Source organism: Adiantum capillus-veneris, chromosome 9 (assembly GCF_014529385.1).
Source record: "Adiantum capillus-veneris isolate H3 chromosome 9, ASM1452938v2, whole genome shotgun sequence".
Taxonomy (NCBI): domain Eukaryota; kingdom Viridiplantae; phylum Streptophyta; class Polypodiopsida; order Polypodiales; family Pteridaceae; genus Adiantum; species Adiantum capillus-veneris.
The window spans coordinates 19,468,030-19,482,373 of record NC_140939.1 but is presented as its reverse complement, the minus strand read 5'-3'; the positions used below and the strand labels follow the sequence as shown (position 1 = coordinate 19,482,373).

The window sequence follows — 14,344 nt, the reverse complement described above, 5'->3', positions numbered from 1 at the left end:
GGATAAAAACAACTATATCGACGTGCTCTAATTCCATCGATATATGCGTGGAAAGGCATGGCCGTCGATATATGATGCGTCGATATCTTCATGTTATGTTGTAGTGTGTTTTGAATGATGGGATCCATGTCAAAGAACACGTCTAACATCTGCTCCATCTCTACTTCTTGAAATGCCACATCAGGTATTGGTTGGTAGGATTCAGTCAATGGTTGTTCGTTTAAAAATCTTCTTCTCTGGGATGAAGTTGGAGAAATATCTACTTGTGGAGTTTGATCTATTTTCTCTGGACCATGAGATCGATAACGCATGTCTTGTAGTTGCTCTATCGGAAAAAGACTGTGATTGCGTATGTCTTGGTCGCAGATTTTTTGTTTTTGAAAGATCTGATGCTTGCAATGCGCACAAGGAAACTCCGTCCTATCGTCCATACTTTATCTGCCAATGATGCAATAAATAATTAAAACACTCTAGTTGTTATAACTACACACTACTAACTACATGATAACCTCACATTCTCTAACCAGGTCCGATCCTCGCACATCTCAGTCTAGAGGTACACGGAGATTAGGACCACAGGGTAATAATCTCGTCTTTATTGGTCAATGACTATATATTAAGGATGTTTAAGTCTGTGTGCGCTTTTGAAGTCCGATTGCGTTATTTTACTTCGTTTATCAATTTGCGTTTGCATTTTGAAGTACACATGGCTCTTTTGAAGTCTGATTGCATTTTTTGAACAACCTCGCATTCTCTAGCCAGGTCCAATCCCCGCACACCTTAGTCTAGAGGTGCATGGAGATTAGGACCACAGGGTAATAATCTCGTCTTTACTGGTCAATGACTATATATTAAGGCTGTTGAAGTCTGTGTGCGCTTTTGAAGTCTAATTGCGTTATTTTACTTCATTTATCAATTTTTGTTTGCATTTTTAAGTACACAAGGCGTTTTTGAAGTCTGACTGTGTTTTTCCAACTATTTGTGCCGCTAGCTCTAACAACCTCGCATTCTCTAGCCATGCCCGATCCTCGCACACCTTGATCTAGAGGTGCACGGAGATTATATAGGTCTAGGACCACATGGTCAATGACTATATATTAGTGTTTTTGAAGTCTGTGTACACTTTTGAAGTCCAATTGCGCTAGCGTTTTTCAAACCTATAACCTAAACCTAACCTATAACCCATAATCTAACCTAACCTAGCCTAACCTAACTTAACCTACAACCAAATTAAACCTAACCTATAACCTCACTTTTTGTCACTAGATCTAACATAACTTACAATCTAACCTAACCTATAACATAAACATAACCTAACCTAACATAACCCAGAACCTATAACCTATAACCTAACCTATACCCTTAACCTACCCTAATCGAAGTCCGTTTGCATTTTTAGAAGTACACGAGTCATCTGCAAACTCCGCTTGCATTTTTTCTACTATTAATTTGTTGCTACCTCTAATCTAACAGATAACCTAAACCTAATATAACCTAATAGTACCCTAAACCTAAACTACAATATAAACCTGATCTATAACCTAACCTAACCGAAGTCCCTTGCGGTTTTTGAAGTACACTAGTCATCTTAGAAATCCGTTTGCATTTTTTCTACTAATAATTTGTCGCTATCTCTAACTTAACATATAATCTAGCTTAACTTGTAACCTAAACCTAAACCTAACCTATAATCTAACCTAACCTATAATCTTATCTAAATCTCACCTATAACCTAACCTAATCGAAGTTTGTTTTCATTTTTTGAAGTACACCAGTCATCTTTGAAGTCCGTTTACATGCATTTTTTCTACTATTAAATTGTCACTAGCTCTAACGTAACATAACCTATAACTTACCTAACCCAAACCTAACATAATCAAAATTTGTTTGTGTTTTTTCTGCTATTTGTGGCTAGCTCTAACCTAACATATAACCGACACAGTCTTGCATGGTGAATGGTGTGTATAATTATAATCTAACCATTCCTGTCAAGGTGTTATCTTAAATAGATCTTCCTTTGATGAAACCTTGTTGGTGAGGAGTGATATCCTTATCCAGATCAGTGAGAGAGATTCTTAGGGCAATTGACTTGGCAATAATTTTGTAAGCTACTAACATCATGGTTATGGGCCACCAATGTTTCATCCAGCATAACCATTTACGTATATACAACCTATAATTTAACCTAATCTTTTACGTATATACAACCTATAACCTAACGTGTTGCCTAAACCTAACCTATAATCTAACTAACATAGCCTATAGCCTATAACCTATAACTTAAACCTAACCTATAACCTAATCTATAAGCTAATCTAACTTAAATAACATCATATAACCTAACCTCACTACAAGAGGTACTTCACATTAGCGACGCTCGCAGTGCGATGCTCAAAAGTGAAAATCCACGACGTCGCTATGAGCGTCGCTATTCTATTTGTTGCATAGCGACGCCGACAGGGGTAAAAAATAAACCGAGAGCGCCAGAAACTCAGATCTCAGATCTGAGTTTTCAGCGCTCAAGCAAAAGAATTAACCCGCGCTCTCCCTCTCCTCTCTCTCTTTCTCCCCTCCCCCCTCCCCACACACACACACACACACACACACACACACACACACACACATGAGGAGAGGAAGGGGATCCAGGTATGCTCCTTCCCTCTCCTCTCTCTCATGTTCCCTTCCCCTCTTTCTCTCTCTCTCTCTCTCCCTCTCTCTCTCTCTCACACACACATTGTGTCTTTGGGAGAGAGAGAGAGAGAGAGAGAGAGAGAGAGAGAGAGTAAGAGAGAGAATGATATATATATATATATATATATATATATATATATATATATATATATAACAAAGAGAGAGAGAGAGGAGAAAACAAAGAAAAGAGAAAGAGGGAGAAAGAGAGAGAGAATAAAAAACCAAGAGAGAGAGAGAGGGGGGGAGAAGACGAAAGAGAGAGGTAAGGGGAGAAAAAAAAGAGAGAGAAATTAGGTTAAGATTTAAATTAGATTTAAGATTAGGTTAAATTACATTTAGATTTATGTTTATGTTGAGTTTAAGATTATGTTAGATTTAAAATTAGGGCAAGATTTTAGATTAGCTAGCTATGTTAGATTTAAGTTAGATTACATTTAGGTTTAGGTTAGCTTTAAGATTAGATTAGATTTAGATTTATTTTGAGTTTAAGATTAGATTAGATCTAGATTTATGTTCGATTTATGTTCGATTTAAGTTTAGATTAGATTTAGGTTAGGTTTTAGTGCATGTCAATGAAGGCGCGCTTTGTCCAAAGAGCAAACACTAGTTACACAACAATATGTATATTCCCATCAGAATCTGACACCTATTAACTCACACACTAACCATATTCAATTAGCCACAAATCACCACATGTTCAATTAGGTTAAATTTAAGATTATATTTTGGATTGAGTTTTTATATTAGAGTCTACCTTTGAGATTACAGTAAAAAAATTAGAGTTAGGCAAACGGTGATCCCTCTCTTCCTCTCTATAGATGCGACCTTAAGTTGGAAAGCTTTCAACGACATGATACTCAAATTGGAGGCCAACATGTAATGTGCTAGGTAATCCCTTGAACAAAGAACTGTTGTGAAGAGATGTTAAGATGTTGTGAATTGCTACAGCTAGAGAAGAGGCAAAGGGATTTTGTTCACTATATGCACTATCATGTAGACTTCTTGTACCCACAAATATAGGCATTGACTAATAAAGACAAGATTATAACCCGGTGGTTCTGATCTTCGTGTACCTCTAGACAGAGGTGTGTGGGGATTGGACATGACTAGAGAATGTGAGGTAGCTTACAGTGTGAACAGAGAGAGAGAGAGAGAGAGAGAGAGAGAGAGAGAGAGAGAGAGACGGAGGATGCCAATAGAAGATTAAATTTATGTCCAAGTTATAAGGTTTTTATCTTCATTATGAGTAGTGATGAGGATTTGGGGCCATCCAACCGAAACACCTATCTCTCAACAAGGATCTTATGTCCTTGTAATCAATGCAAGCATGATGTGCGATGGACAAGATGCATTTCTTTGCAGTACGTTCCCAAATTTGGCGAGTTTGATCCATCTATTATAGATCGATTTGTTGCCAATTATAACTCGTCGGACTCTGACGTTGGCCAACAGGCAGCAATCTTGTAACCCAATAGACGTGTTTGCAGGTGCTTTGGTCAAGCAGCATACGTGAGGCCACATGATGTAGCCTCTGACAACTCGGAAGATGATCATGTAGACCACATTCCCAACGAGGCAATGTTTGAGCCCCAGATTGATGAAATGATCGAGATGATCATGGATTCAGAAAAGCTTATCTATAATGATATGAAAAGTGAAGCCGATACGATACGCCATTGTATGATGGAGCACGTGTATCTAGATTGAAGGTGCTCCTGGTTCTTCTCAACATGCAGGCAAAGTTTGGATGGAGTGACACTAGTGTCACGGTACTTTTCAGGTGATCTATTACGTACAATGTGTCTACTCTAATAAAAAAACTCTAGATGTATAATGATCTGATAGATTACTTACACAAGTATACATGTTGTATTGCTGTATAATATAATAGAGCCCGGATGGGGACGTGATACTCTGCGTCCCTCGCGAGAAGCAGCCCGCATTCGACCACCCCCTCCTGCAAAACCATACTCTCCAGGTACATAAACATACCGCCGTGAGCAGCTAGATGAGAGAGAGAGTAGTTTTGGAAGATCGTGTTGCTTATCCTGACAAGCATGCATATTGAGCTTGTAAACCATGCACACACACATATATATATATATATATATATATATATATATATATATATATATATAGAGAGAGAGAGAGAGAGAGAGAGAGAGAGAGAGAGAGAGAGAGAGAGAGAGTAGTTTTGGAAAATTGCGTTGCTTATCGGTTGCTTATCGTGACAAAGAGTTAGGGGCTATAGCCCAAGCATGCATATTGAGCATGTAAACCATGGAAGAGAGAGAGAGAGAGAGAGAGAGAGAGAGAGAGAGTAATTTTGGACGATTGTGTTGCTTACCCTGAGCAGGAGTTAGGGGCTATAGCTCAAGCATGCATATTGAGCTTGTAAACCATGGAATATATAAATACATATGTAGAGAGAGAGAGGGGGAGAGAGAGAGAGAGAGTAGTTTTAGCTCTCAAGAATTGTAAGACTTTGAAGCTCAAACTTGTTAACTTTTATTGTGTAGGAATCCCCAAGCTATGTACCTAAGGAGATTGAAGAGCATGTGCTTGCTACCAAACCTTGTCCACCACATGACTCAGTGCCCTCTACTAATTTGTCTAGTAGCCTTTCCATGACTCAACTTTGGCATCAGAATGGACGATGTCCTCAGAATACCGTCCCCATACGAAGGCCTTCCACCTCTGACCTCCTTGCACCACACCTTGCAAGACAATATCGGCGCGATCCAAACTCCACAAAAAGTATGCTTGATATTAAAGTTCCTGTGGGCCATGAGGTGAATTCTTTTTTCAAGTAGGACCTATCACAAGAAGTTTTAGAAAAATTATCACAATAATTCCCACATTGTGTCTTACCTCAACATCATGAATTTCTATGAGGGAGGCACTGCATACCTAGCTAGGTACAATTGGGGGCAGGGGACCGCCAGCCCGGTGGGGGGCCCGGCGGTCCCCTTCCCCCAATCGTACCTAGCTAGGTATGCGGTGCCTCTTGAGCAGAAGCTCATGATGTTATGCATGGTATGAAAAACACTGAAAAAGACTCCGTTTTCTTACATGAGAATATTTATAAATCTTCTTGTATATAGGAGTCAAGTTTATGCTAACATGAGACAAAACCTCTTGGTGGTCCCCTTGTGAGCAATTATAGATTATACTAATTTCACTACCTAAGCCTTCAAGGCTTGCATGTCTTCTTATAGTCTCTCTAGTGAGGCAGACAATGTCTCTCAACCCAAAATGCTTTGTTTTATCTGCAGTATGTTATAGGACAAATTGCACGTGATCAAATATATGGAGCTTATGGAGTGTTCAATGCGTGGAATCCCACAGTCGCAATCTCTCGCGAAATGAGCATCACACAACTTTGGGTTGCTAATGGAAGATATAGTGGAACCTTCTTAGACACGATTGAAGCAGGTTGGACGGTGAGTTTATTAGAATTTGTGGCCGAATGTAGAAATTTATAACTAGATTTTATTATTTGTATTTTTGCTTTTATGAAATCTCATGTGAGCATGATCAATGAATGTAGGTGGAGCCACAAGCTTATGGAGATAGCAACACACGTTTCTTTATATATTGGACAGTATGTAGATATTGATGTGCCTTTAATTTATGTGCATAATTTGTGCCCTAGTATGTTCTTACGATTTTGGAACGATTTGTTTAACGCGAATCTGGAGAGATGCCCTCTAGTATGTTTTAATGATACTCAGCTATGTTTTGATGAGTTTCAGAATGATTTCTACCAGTCAAGTGGCTGTCTTGACCTACGATGCCCAGGCTTTGTACACGTCTCCAGTGACATGCTTTTGGGAGGAACCATTGCACCAGTTTCTAGTTATGGAGGACCACAATTTGAAGTGCAACCAATCTTAGTATGGAAGGTATCTACATGCCTATAATAGCACCTCAATGTAACAAACCACAGGCCATGCAATCACAAAAATGATTTCAAGATTGTTGTTTGGAGGGTTGCATAGAAATGCATGTAATAGCTATTTCTAAAAAAGGAGGTTAGTTTTTACAACAATTTCCATTAAAGGAATGTGCATGTACGCCCACGTGCACAAGCATCGGCCACTCAATCACTCACATAGGCACAAGCATATTGCACACACACATAGAGAGAGAGAGAGAGAGAGAGACGTGTCATCGCTCTCTCTTTCTCTCTCACACACACACGCATTGTATGCATACACATACAAATACACATATCCCAAAGAAATACTGATTTTAGATCCATTTTTGTAGCAGCCCTTTTGATGAGGGATCAAAACTAGGACACTCATCAAAACTAGGGCTCTACTTCTCTATTAGAATTATCATTAGCTATCTTTTTCTTCCATATTTTGTCATCCTCCAAGTAACATGGAAATTTTTTTTTTTGTAGGACAAACTCATGGGAAATTGGTGGCTACGGGTTGGGAGCACTAACGTCGGTTATTGGCCAGCGATCTTGTTCAAAAATGGTCTACAAGAAAAGGCCGCAAAGGCTCAATGGGGAGGAGAGATAACAAATTTCATCAGTGAGGGCCTACATACAACCACTCAAATGGGAAGCGGTCACTTTGCAAATGAAGGATATGGAAAGGCATCTTATGTGCGCTCCCTCCAAATTGTGGATTCCTCTTCTTCCGTCTCCTCTGACCCTGGTTCTATGAAATATCTCGCTACTAATCCCACTTGCTATTCCTTATCACAAACTTCCGTCCAAAATTGGGGTGTTGCCTTCTTCTTTGGAGGCCCAGGTCATAACATTAACTGCCAACACTAGTTTGCTACCAAAACAAGACACTTCGGTGTCTTTTTTTCTCGAATTCACATAATATGCTATTTAAATTCTTTAAAAAATCTCAAAATCTCTTTTTGCTTGCCTATAATATGTTAGCCAATCCTTAAAGATTATATTTACTCATGTTTGTACCCAAACTCATATGGGACTACCCTCATGAAAAGCACTAGTGCAAAATAACACTTACCGTTTCTCTAAAAGTCACCCCCTGGTCTCAGATAAAAATGAACATGAAGCTATCTACTTTTATGTGTGTTTACATGTTTGAAAGTGTCATATGAAATAAAACCCTTTTGTTACTAGCAATAAATACAATATGCCAATTTAGCGGATTCATTAGATAGCGAGGAAAAACATATAATTCGTGTGACATTCACGTTGTTTTATGATCTTATGTACTAACTCTACTGCTTAACTTCGTTTATAAGTGACACAGGGTGTCACTCGAGGGATCTACGGTAGGGGCAAGTGAACGACGGGGTGCGCGATCTAGGCCGTCGAATCGACGCAGCAGGGGGGCCAGATATTTGATAGTGCAAAGGCAAATGGTTTGCATCAACGCGCGGCAGCGTAGGTCCGGCCTCGTGAGGGGGAGGTTGTGGGTTCAAGGGACGCTCGCGATGCCAGGCATCGTTAATTTTTTATTTAAATTGGGGAGCAATCGACGGCCGATCCATCCCCAACCGTTGATCCCTCAAGTCCACCCCGTGACACTTATGGACGAGGACTGCCTAAGGTGGTTTCATTTCATGTACATGCAACAAAGATTTGGTAAACATTGTCAACTCCCCAAAACTACGCATGTTAAAATTCTTAATTTTAATTTATGCAACATTTGCCACATACTTGATGCTAGGTTTGGATTTTTTGATCCACAATAGTCATTTGGGTAAAAATGTTTTGTACGGATGTGACTAGGGAACGCTTTCATAGGTTTTTGATAACAACTAGTATGTGACCCGTGCGTTGCTGCGGCCAAGGAAACAATGCCTCTATTGTCATAGAGCTATCTTCTCTTCCAAGTGGAATAGTATCAATACTCTCTTTCTACACATATAGTTTATCGCATTTATAAAAGTGATGCATGACACGACCTCTTAATAGATGCTGCAAAACGTTCTTTGATACCAAGATTGGAAGCTTCTCATAGACATTATTTTTCATGAAGTGCTAACCCTTGTTCAACAAACTTAGGAGTGCTCTAATTCTATTGGGTGTGTGTGTGTGTGTGTGTGTGTGTGTGTATGTATGTATATGTATATGTATATGTATATGTATATATATATATATATATATATATATATATATATATATATAGAGAGAGAGAGAGAGAGAGAGAGAGATAGATTCCTCCTTTTGGTCTACCTTGATCTAAGCAATGCTACCAAGCTTGTTTATAGAGATTAGATAAGCTAGCATGGTGTAAAGAGATGAAAGCTAAGAGAAGTCAATGTAATAATAAAACCTTTTTTTTATAAATGGAGTGGGTTCTAGAATTGGTTTCAATGATAGGAAAGCAATTGAATTCAATGTCTCTACTCCACTCTCTTACTTGCTTCTATCCTTGTATGTATGTATGTATGGATGTATGTATACATATATATCTATATGTTTAAATAGTACACACACACACTACAAGCTATGCTTAACATTAGCGACGCTCATACTGCGAATAACATAGGGACGCTCATAGCGACGCCTATAGCGACGCATATAGCGACGCCGACGATAAGGCTAAAAAAATAACCGAGAGCGTCCAAAAACTCAGATCTCAGATCTGAATTTTCGACGCGCGCTCAAGCAAGCAAGATAACGCTCTCTCTCTCTCTCTCTCTCTTTCTTCTCCACACACACACACACACACACGAGGAGAGGAAGGAGAGCCAGGTATGCTCCCTTCCTCTCCTCACTCTCATGTTCCCTTCCCCTCTTTCTCTCTCTCCTTCTCTCTCTCTCTCTCTCTCTCTCTCTCTCTCTCTCACACACACACACACACACACAAGGAGAGGAAGGAGAGCCAAGTATGCTCCTTCCCTCTCCTCACTCTCATGGTCCCTTCCCCTCTTTCTCTCTCCCTCTCTTTCACACACACACATTGTGGAGAGAGAGATAGAACGAGAGAGAGGGAGAGAGAGAGAGAGAGAGCACAAGCATAAACGAAAAACGCACACATATGCATACACAAAGAAAGCACACACACATTGAGAGAAGAAAAGAGAGAGAGCATGCATAAACCAAAAATGTGCACACACACATGTATAATCAAAGAAAGCACACACACATTGAAAGAGGAAAAGAGAGAGAGAGAGAGAGAGAGAGAGAGAGAGCATGAATAAACCAAAAAAACGCACACATACATGAATAATCAAAAAATGCACACACATTGAGAGAGGAATATATATATATATATATATATATATATATATATATATATATATATATATATATATATATATATATAAAACAGAGAGAGAGAGAGAGAGAGAAAAGAAGAAGAAGAGAGTCTTAACACTAGGTTGGTAATGGGACACTTTTATGTCCTGTTAAGTGACCATTTTTCTTGAATTATGTCAAGAGTCTCAAAATGGATTTTGAGGTGCTATCTATCTAGAAAGTTGTCTCATGAGCTGAAAAAAACTCGACATTTTTTTGGAATATCAATTCCATCTTTAACCTTGTCCTTGCACAACATTTCACAACCTAAACTGTGTGAAAAAACAGGTCCTGTTTTTTGCTTTTTTCAACTTTTTGCAACTATACAACTCTAGAATTCATGTTTGTGAGGTCTATAATGCTAGAGAACTATCTTTAGTAGTCCTCAACATGTCCTGATGCTTCTAGGGAGAAATAAATGTTAAAGTTGTAAGTTATGACCAAATTACAAAAATTGTCAAATCCTGTTTTTGAGCCAATTTTAGCTCTTCTATGATTTTTTTGGTGGCTTTCATGATATCCAAATGCAGTTTTGATTTTCTATGTCGCATATTGTAACATAAAGCTAATATTTCTTGAGTTTTGGGGCACCTAATACCCTATTTTTCATAGTAGACAACGATGGTTGATTTTTTCAATTATAGAAGAAAACGAAACATTCTAGTATATCAAGTATAGCTTTTTCAATATTGTTAGTTTCTTGTGACAACTACATGAATTTTGTAGGTAGTAACCATATCTAGTCATAAGGATCAATTTTGGGTAGATATTGAATAGTTTCTATGGGATTCTACAACTCATAATGTTGAACCCAGTTTTTTCATGTTTGCTGTATTTAGCACTTCATCTTTGTCCCCAAGATTCCCCTTGGTAAGAGATATAATATTATTTTGACATGCTCCATGGCTCCTTATGAACCTAAAGGACAATAGGGAACTAAGAAAACATGCATATATTATTTGTATTGAGCGTGGCTATAGAAACTTTGATGATAGGTTTGCAGAATGGTAAAAATTCAACTTTTTTGTACCTATTTCTTTTGGGAAAACAAAAAATAGTGAGAGAGAAGGAATCATATTTTCTGATCACCAACCCATTGAAGTTAACTAGGGAATTTATCTCAAGTCCTACAAAAATCCATAATCTTATTTTTATGCAACAAAACGTAAGAAATGACTGTTTTGATGAAAATGTACTGGTCCATCAACTTTGGAGGCTTGGTGTGAAGGAGTACGAGCGGAAGTGCGACGCGAGAGAGAGTGCGAGAAGACGAGCACGACGATATGGTGAACTCTCTCTACTGTAATGTGTAGAGCATAGTGAGTTCTTATTAGGTTTTTACAAAAGAGTATGTATACATACCTGGCGGCCCGCCCACTTACCTGGGCGACCACATTGGGCTTTATATCCCAACAACCTCCCACTTAAAGTCCAATGTGGTACTTTAAGTGTGAGAGAAGCTACTATACAAGCTAATATACAAGAGATGTAGAGAAGTGATGTACTACCCTACACCTAACTCCTTGCGAAAATGCGCAAAGCTCTCTGAGGGAAGTCCTTTTGTAAGTAGATCAGCAAGATTTTCTGTGGTGTGAACTTTGACAAGATGAAGTTGCTTATCCTCGAGCATTTCCCTGATGAAATGATACTTCACATCCACATGCTTTGTCTTTGAGTGATCAATTGGATTGCGAGCCAATTGTATAGCACTTTGACTATCACAATATAACACAGGCATCTCTTCTTTGATTCCCAAATCTGTTACTAGTCGATTAAGCCAAATTGATTCTTTGCATGCCTCTGATGCTGCAACATATTCAGCCTCTGTAGTAGACTGAGTAACACAATCTTGTAATCTAGAACGCCATGATACTGCTCCACCAGCCAATGTAAAGACATACCCTGACGTAGACCTTCGGTTGTCTAAGTCACCTGCATAATCCGAGTCTGTAAAACCCTTTACACTTAGCTCCTGACTCCCATAGCATATACGCATACTCTTTGTAGCTTTTAGGTATCTCAATATTCCTTTCACTGCCTCCCAATGTTTCTTGCCTGGGTTTGACATGTATCGACTTACTACTCCCACTGCAAATGCAATGTCTAGGCGAGTAGCAATCATTGCATACATCAAACTACCCACTGCAGACGCATATGGAATCTTATCCATTTCAGCATGTTCTTCCTCACACACAGGACAATCTTGTTTGCTAAGTTTCAAATATGGTGGCAATGGAACACTCAGTGCCTTTCCCTTCTCCATATTGAAACGTTGCAAAACCTTGTCAATATACTCTGTTTGAGATAACCAAATCAACTTCTTTGATCTCTCTCTCTCAATGCGCATACCAAGTATATGACTTGCCTCGCCCATGTCTTTCATGTCAAACGATTTTTCCATCTTTGACTTCAAAGCTGAAATTTCTTCCAAGTGCTTGCCAGCAATCAACATGTCATCCACATACAAAATAAGGATCAGCCAACTACCATCCTTAGCCTTCTTTGTATATGGACAGTGATCAAACTCACTACGTTTGTAGCCTTGAGAAAGCATAAACTTGTGGAATTTATGGTACCATGCCCTCGGTGATTGTTTTAAGCCATAAAGACTCTTTAACAACTGGCATACCCAATCTTCCTTGCCTTTCTCAAGAAACCCTTCTGGATGCTGCATGTAAATTTCCACATCTAAATCACCATGCAAGAACGATGTCTTGACATCCATTTGGTGCAACACCAAATCTAATATGGAAACCAATGCAAGAAAGCATCTCAATGTAGTCATCTTGACCACCGGAGAGAAGACTTCATCAAAGTCAATGCCTTGTTCTTGCTTAAAGCCCTTGGCAACAAGCCTTGCTTTGTACTTTGGCTGACTATCATGAGCGGTGATCTTATACCTGTAAACCCATTTACAAGGTAGAGCCTTTTTGCCCTGTGGTAATTTAACTAGCTTCCATGTCTTGTTTTTATGCAGAGCTGTCATCTCTAACTGCATGGCCAATTGCCAATTCCTGGAGTCCTTCATTTGCACTACTTCCTTGTAACATGAAGGCTCATTGCAATCAGTCAACAAGACATAGTTCATAGATGGAACAAACCTATCAGGAGGTCGCGTGACACGTCCAGATCTACGCACAATAGGTGGCTCAGGCTCAGCCACAACCTGTGGTTCCACTCTATCCTCTCCTTGCTCCTCTTGAGCCCTGACATTTTGTCTTGCACGTGCAGGTCCATTTTCTTGGAAGACAACTCTTCTAATCTCCTCAACCCTCTCTGGTTTAGAATGATATTTTGATTCATTAAAGTGAACATCATTGCTGCGGACAACCTTTTTGGATTCGGGATCCCAAAGTCTGTACCCCATCTCACCAGAATTACCATAGCCTAGAAAGATGCACTTTCTACTCTTTGGCTCAAGTTTGTTCCTAAATTCCTTTGGAACGTGAGTATATGCCTCACAGCCAAAGACTCTGAGATGCTTGTATGAGGGCATTTTGCCTGACCATACCATCTCTGGCACTGAATCCTTCTACAAAACCTTGCTAGGAGATCTATTTACAAGATGAACAGCTGTTGATAGAGCTTCAGCCCAAAACCCATTTGGCAGTTGTGCATTAGACAACATACTTCTGACCTTCTCTTGTATGGTCCTATTCATCCTCTCAGCAACACCATTTTGAGGAGGATTGTAAGGAGCAGTAAGTTCACGTTTTATACCTTTTGACTCACAAAAGTCCTGAAAGGCCTTTGAAACATACTCTCCACCATTGTCAGTGCGTAAGCATTTAAGCTTCTTGCCACTCTGATTCTCCACAAGTGTCACAAACGTTTTGAAAACACTAAACGCTTCATCCTTGTGCTTGAGAAAGTAAACCCATACTTTCCTCGAGTAATCATCTATAAATGTCATAAAGTAAGAAGCTCCCCCTAGAGATAGGTTAGGCATAGGTCCACACAAATCACTATGAACAAGTGCCAACTGTGTATCTCTTCTACTGCTTCTATGCTTATGTGGCTGTTGTGTTTGCTTACCATACAGACAATGTTCACAAAATTCAAAATCATTAAATGAAAAGCCAGGCAAATAACCAGAACGAGACAAGATTTCCATTCCCTTCTTGGACATATGTCCTAACCGGCTATGCCACAAAGAAACGTTCGGCTGCTCGGCTACATTGATTACATTTTTAGAGACATTTGATACATAAATCATGTAAAGTCCTCCAGACTTTACTCCATGTGCTACTGTCATAGAACCCTTGGATATCTTCCACATGTTCTGTCCAAAAGTGGTGACGTAGCTAGCATCATCAAGTAAACCTGTGCTGATCAAGCTCTTTGTAATTGCGGGAACATGTCTCACATTCTTCAGTGTGAAAGAAGAGCCATTCTGAAACTTCAATT

At 39.3% G+C, this 14,344-nt stretch overlaps 1 protein-coding gene across 1 annotated transcript; it reads left to right on the top strand.

Annotated features, from left to right (window-relative positions):
• Positions 1-208: 208 nt before the first annotated feature.
• Positions 209-7,486, top strand: LOC147450195 (protein neprosin-like). Its single transcript, XM_086520427.1, has 6 exons — positions 209-349; positions 4,583-4,669; positions 5,967-6,134; positions 6,242-6,295; positions 6,447-6,596; positions 7,103-7,486. The coding sequence occupies exons 1-6, from the start codon at positions 209-211 to the stop codon at positions 7,484-7,486; spliced, it is 984 nt and encodes a 327-aa protein (XP_086376553.1).
• Positions 7,487-14,344: the final 6,858 nt, after the last annotated feature.

What these genes read in the sequence shown, in the direction of transcription:
- LOC147450195 (XM_086520427.1), top strand. Translation starts at nt 209, where the DNA reads ATGGTTGTTCGTTTAAAAATCTTCTTCTCTGGGATGAAGTTGGAGAAA. An exon ending in CGGAAAAAGACTGTGATTGC is followed by an intron (nt 350 to 4,582) that starts GTATGTCTTGGT and finishes ATAATATAATAG; the next exon opens with AGCCCGGATGGGGACGTGAT. An exon ending in CGATTGAAGCAGGTTGGACG is followed by an intron (nt 6,135 to 6,241) that starts GTGAGTTTATTA and finishes CAATGAATGTAG; the next exon opens with GTGGAGCCACAAGCTTATGG.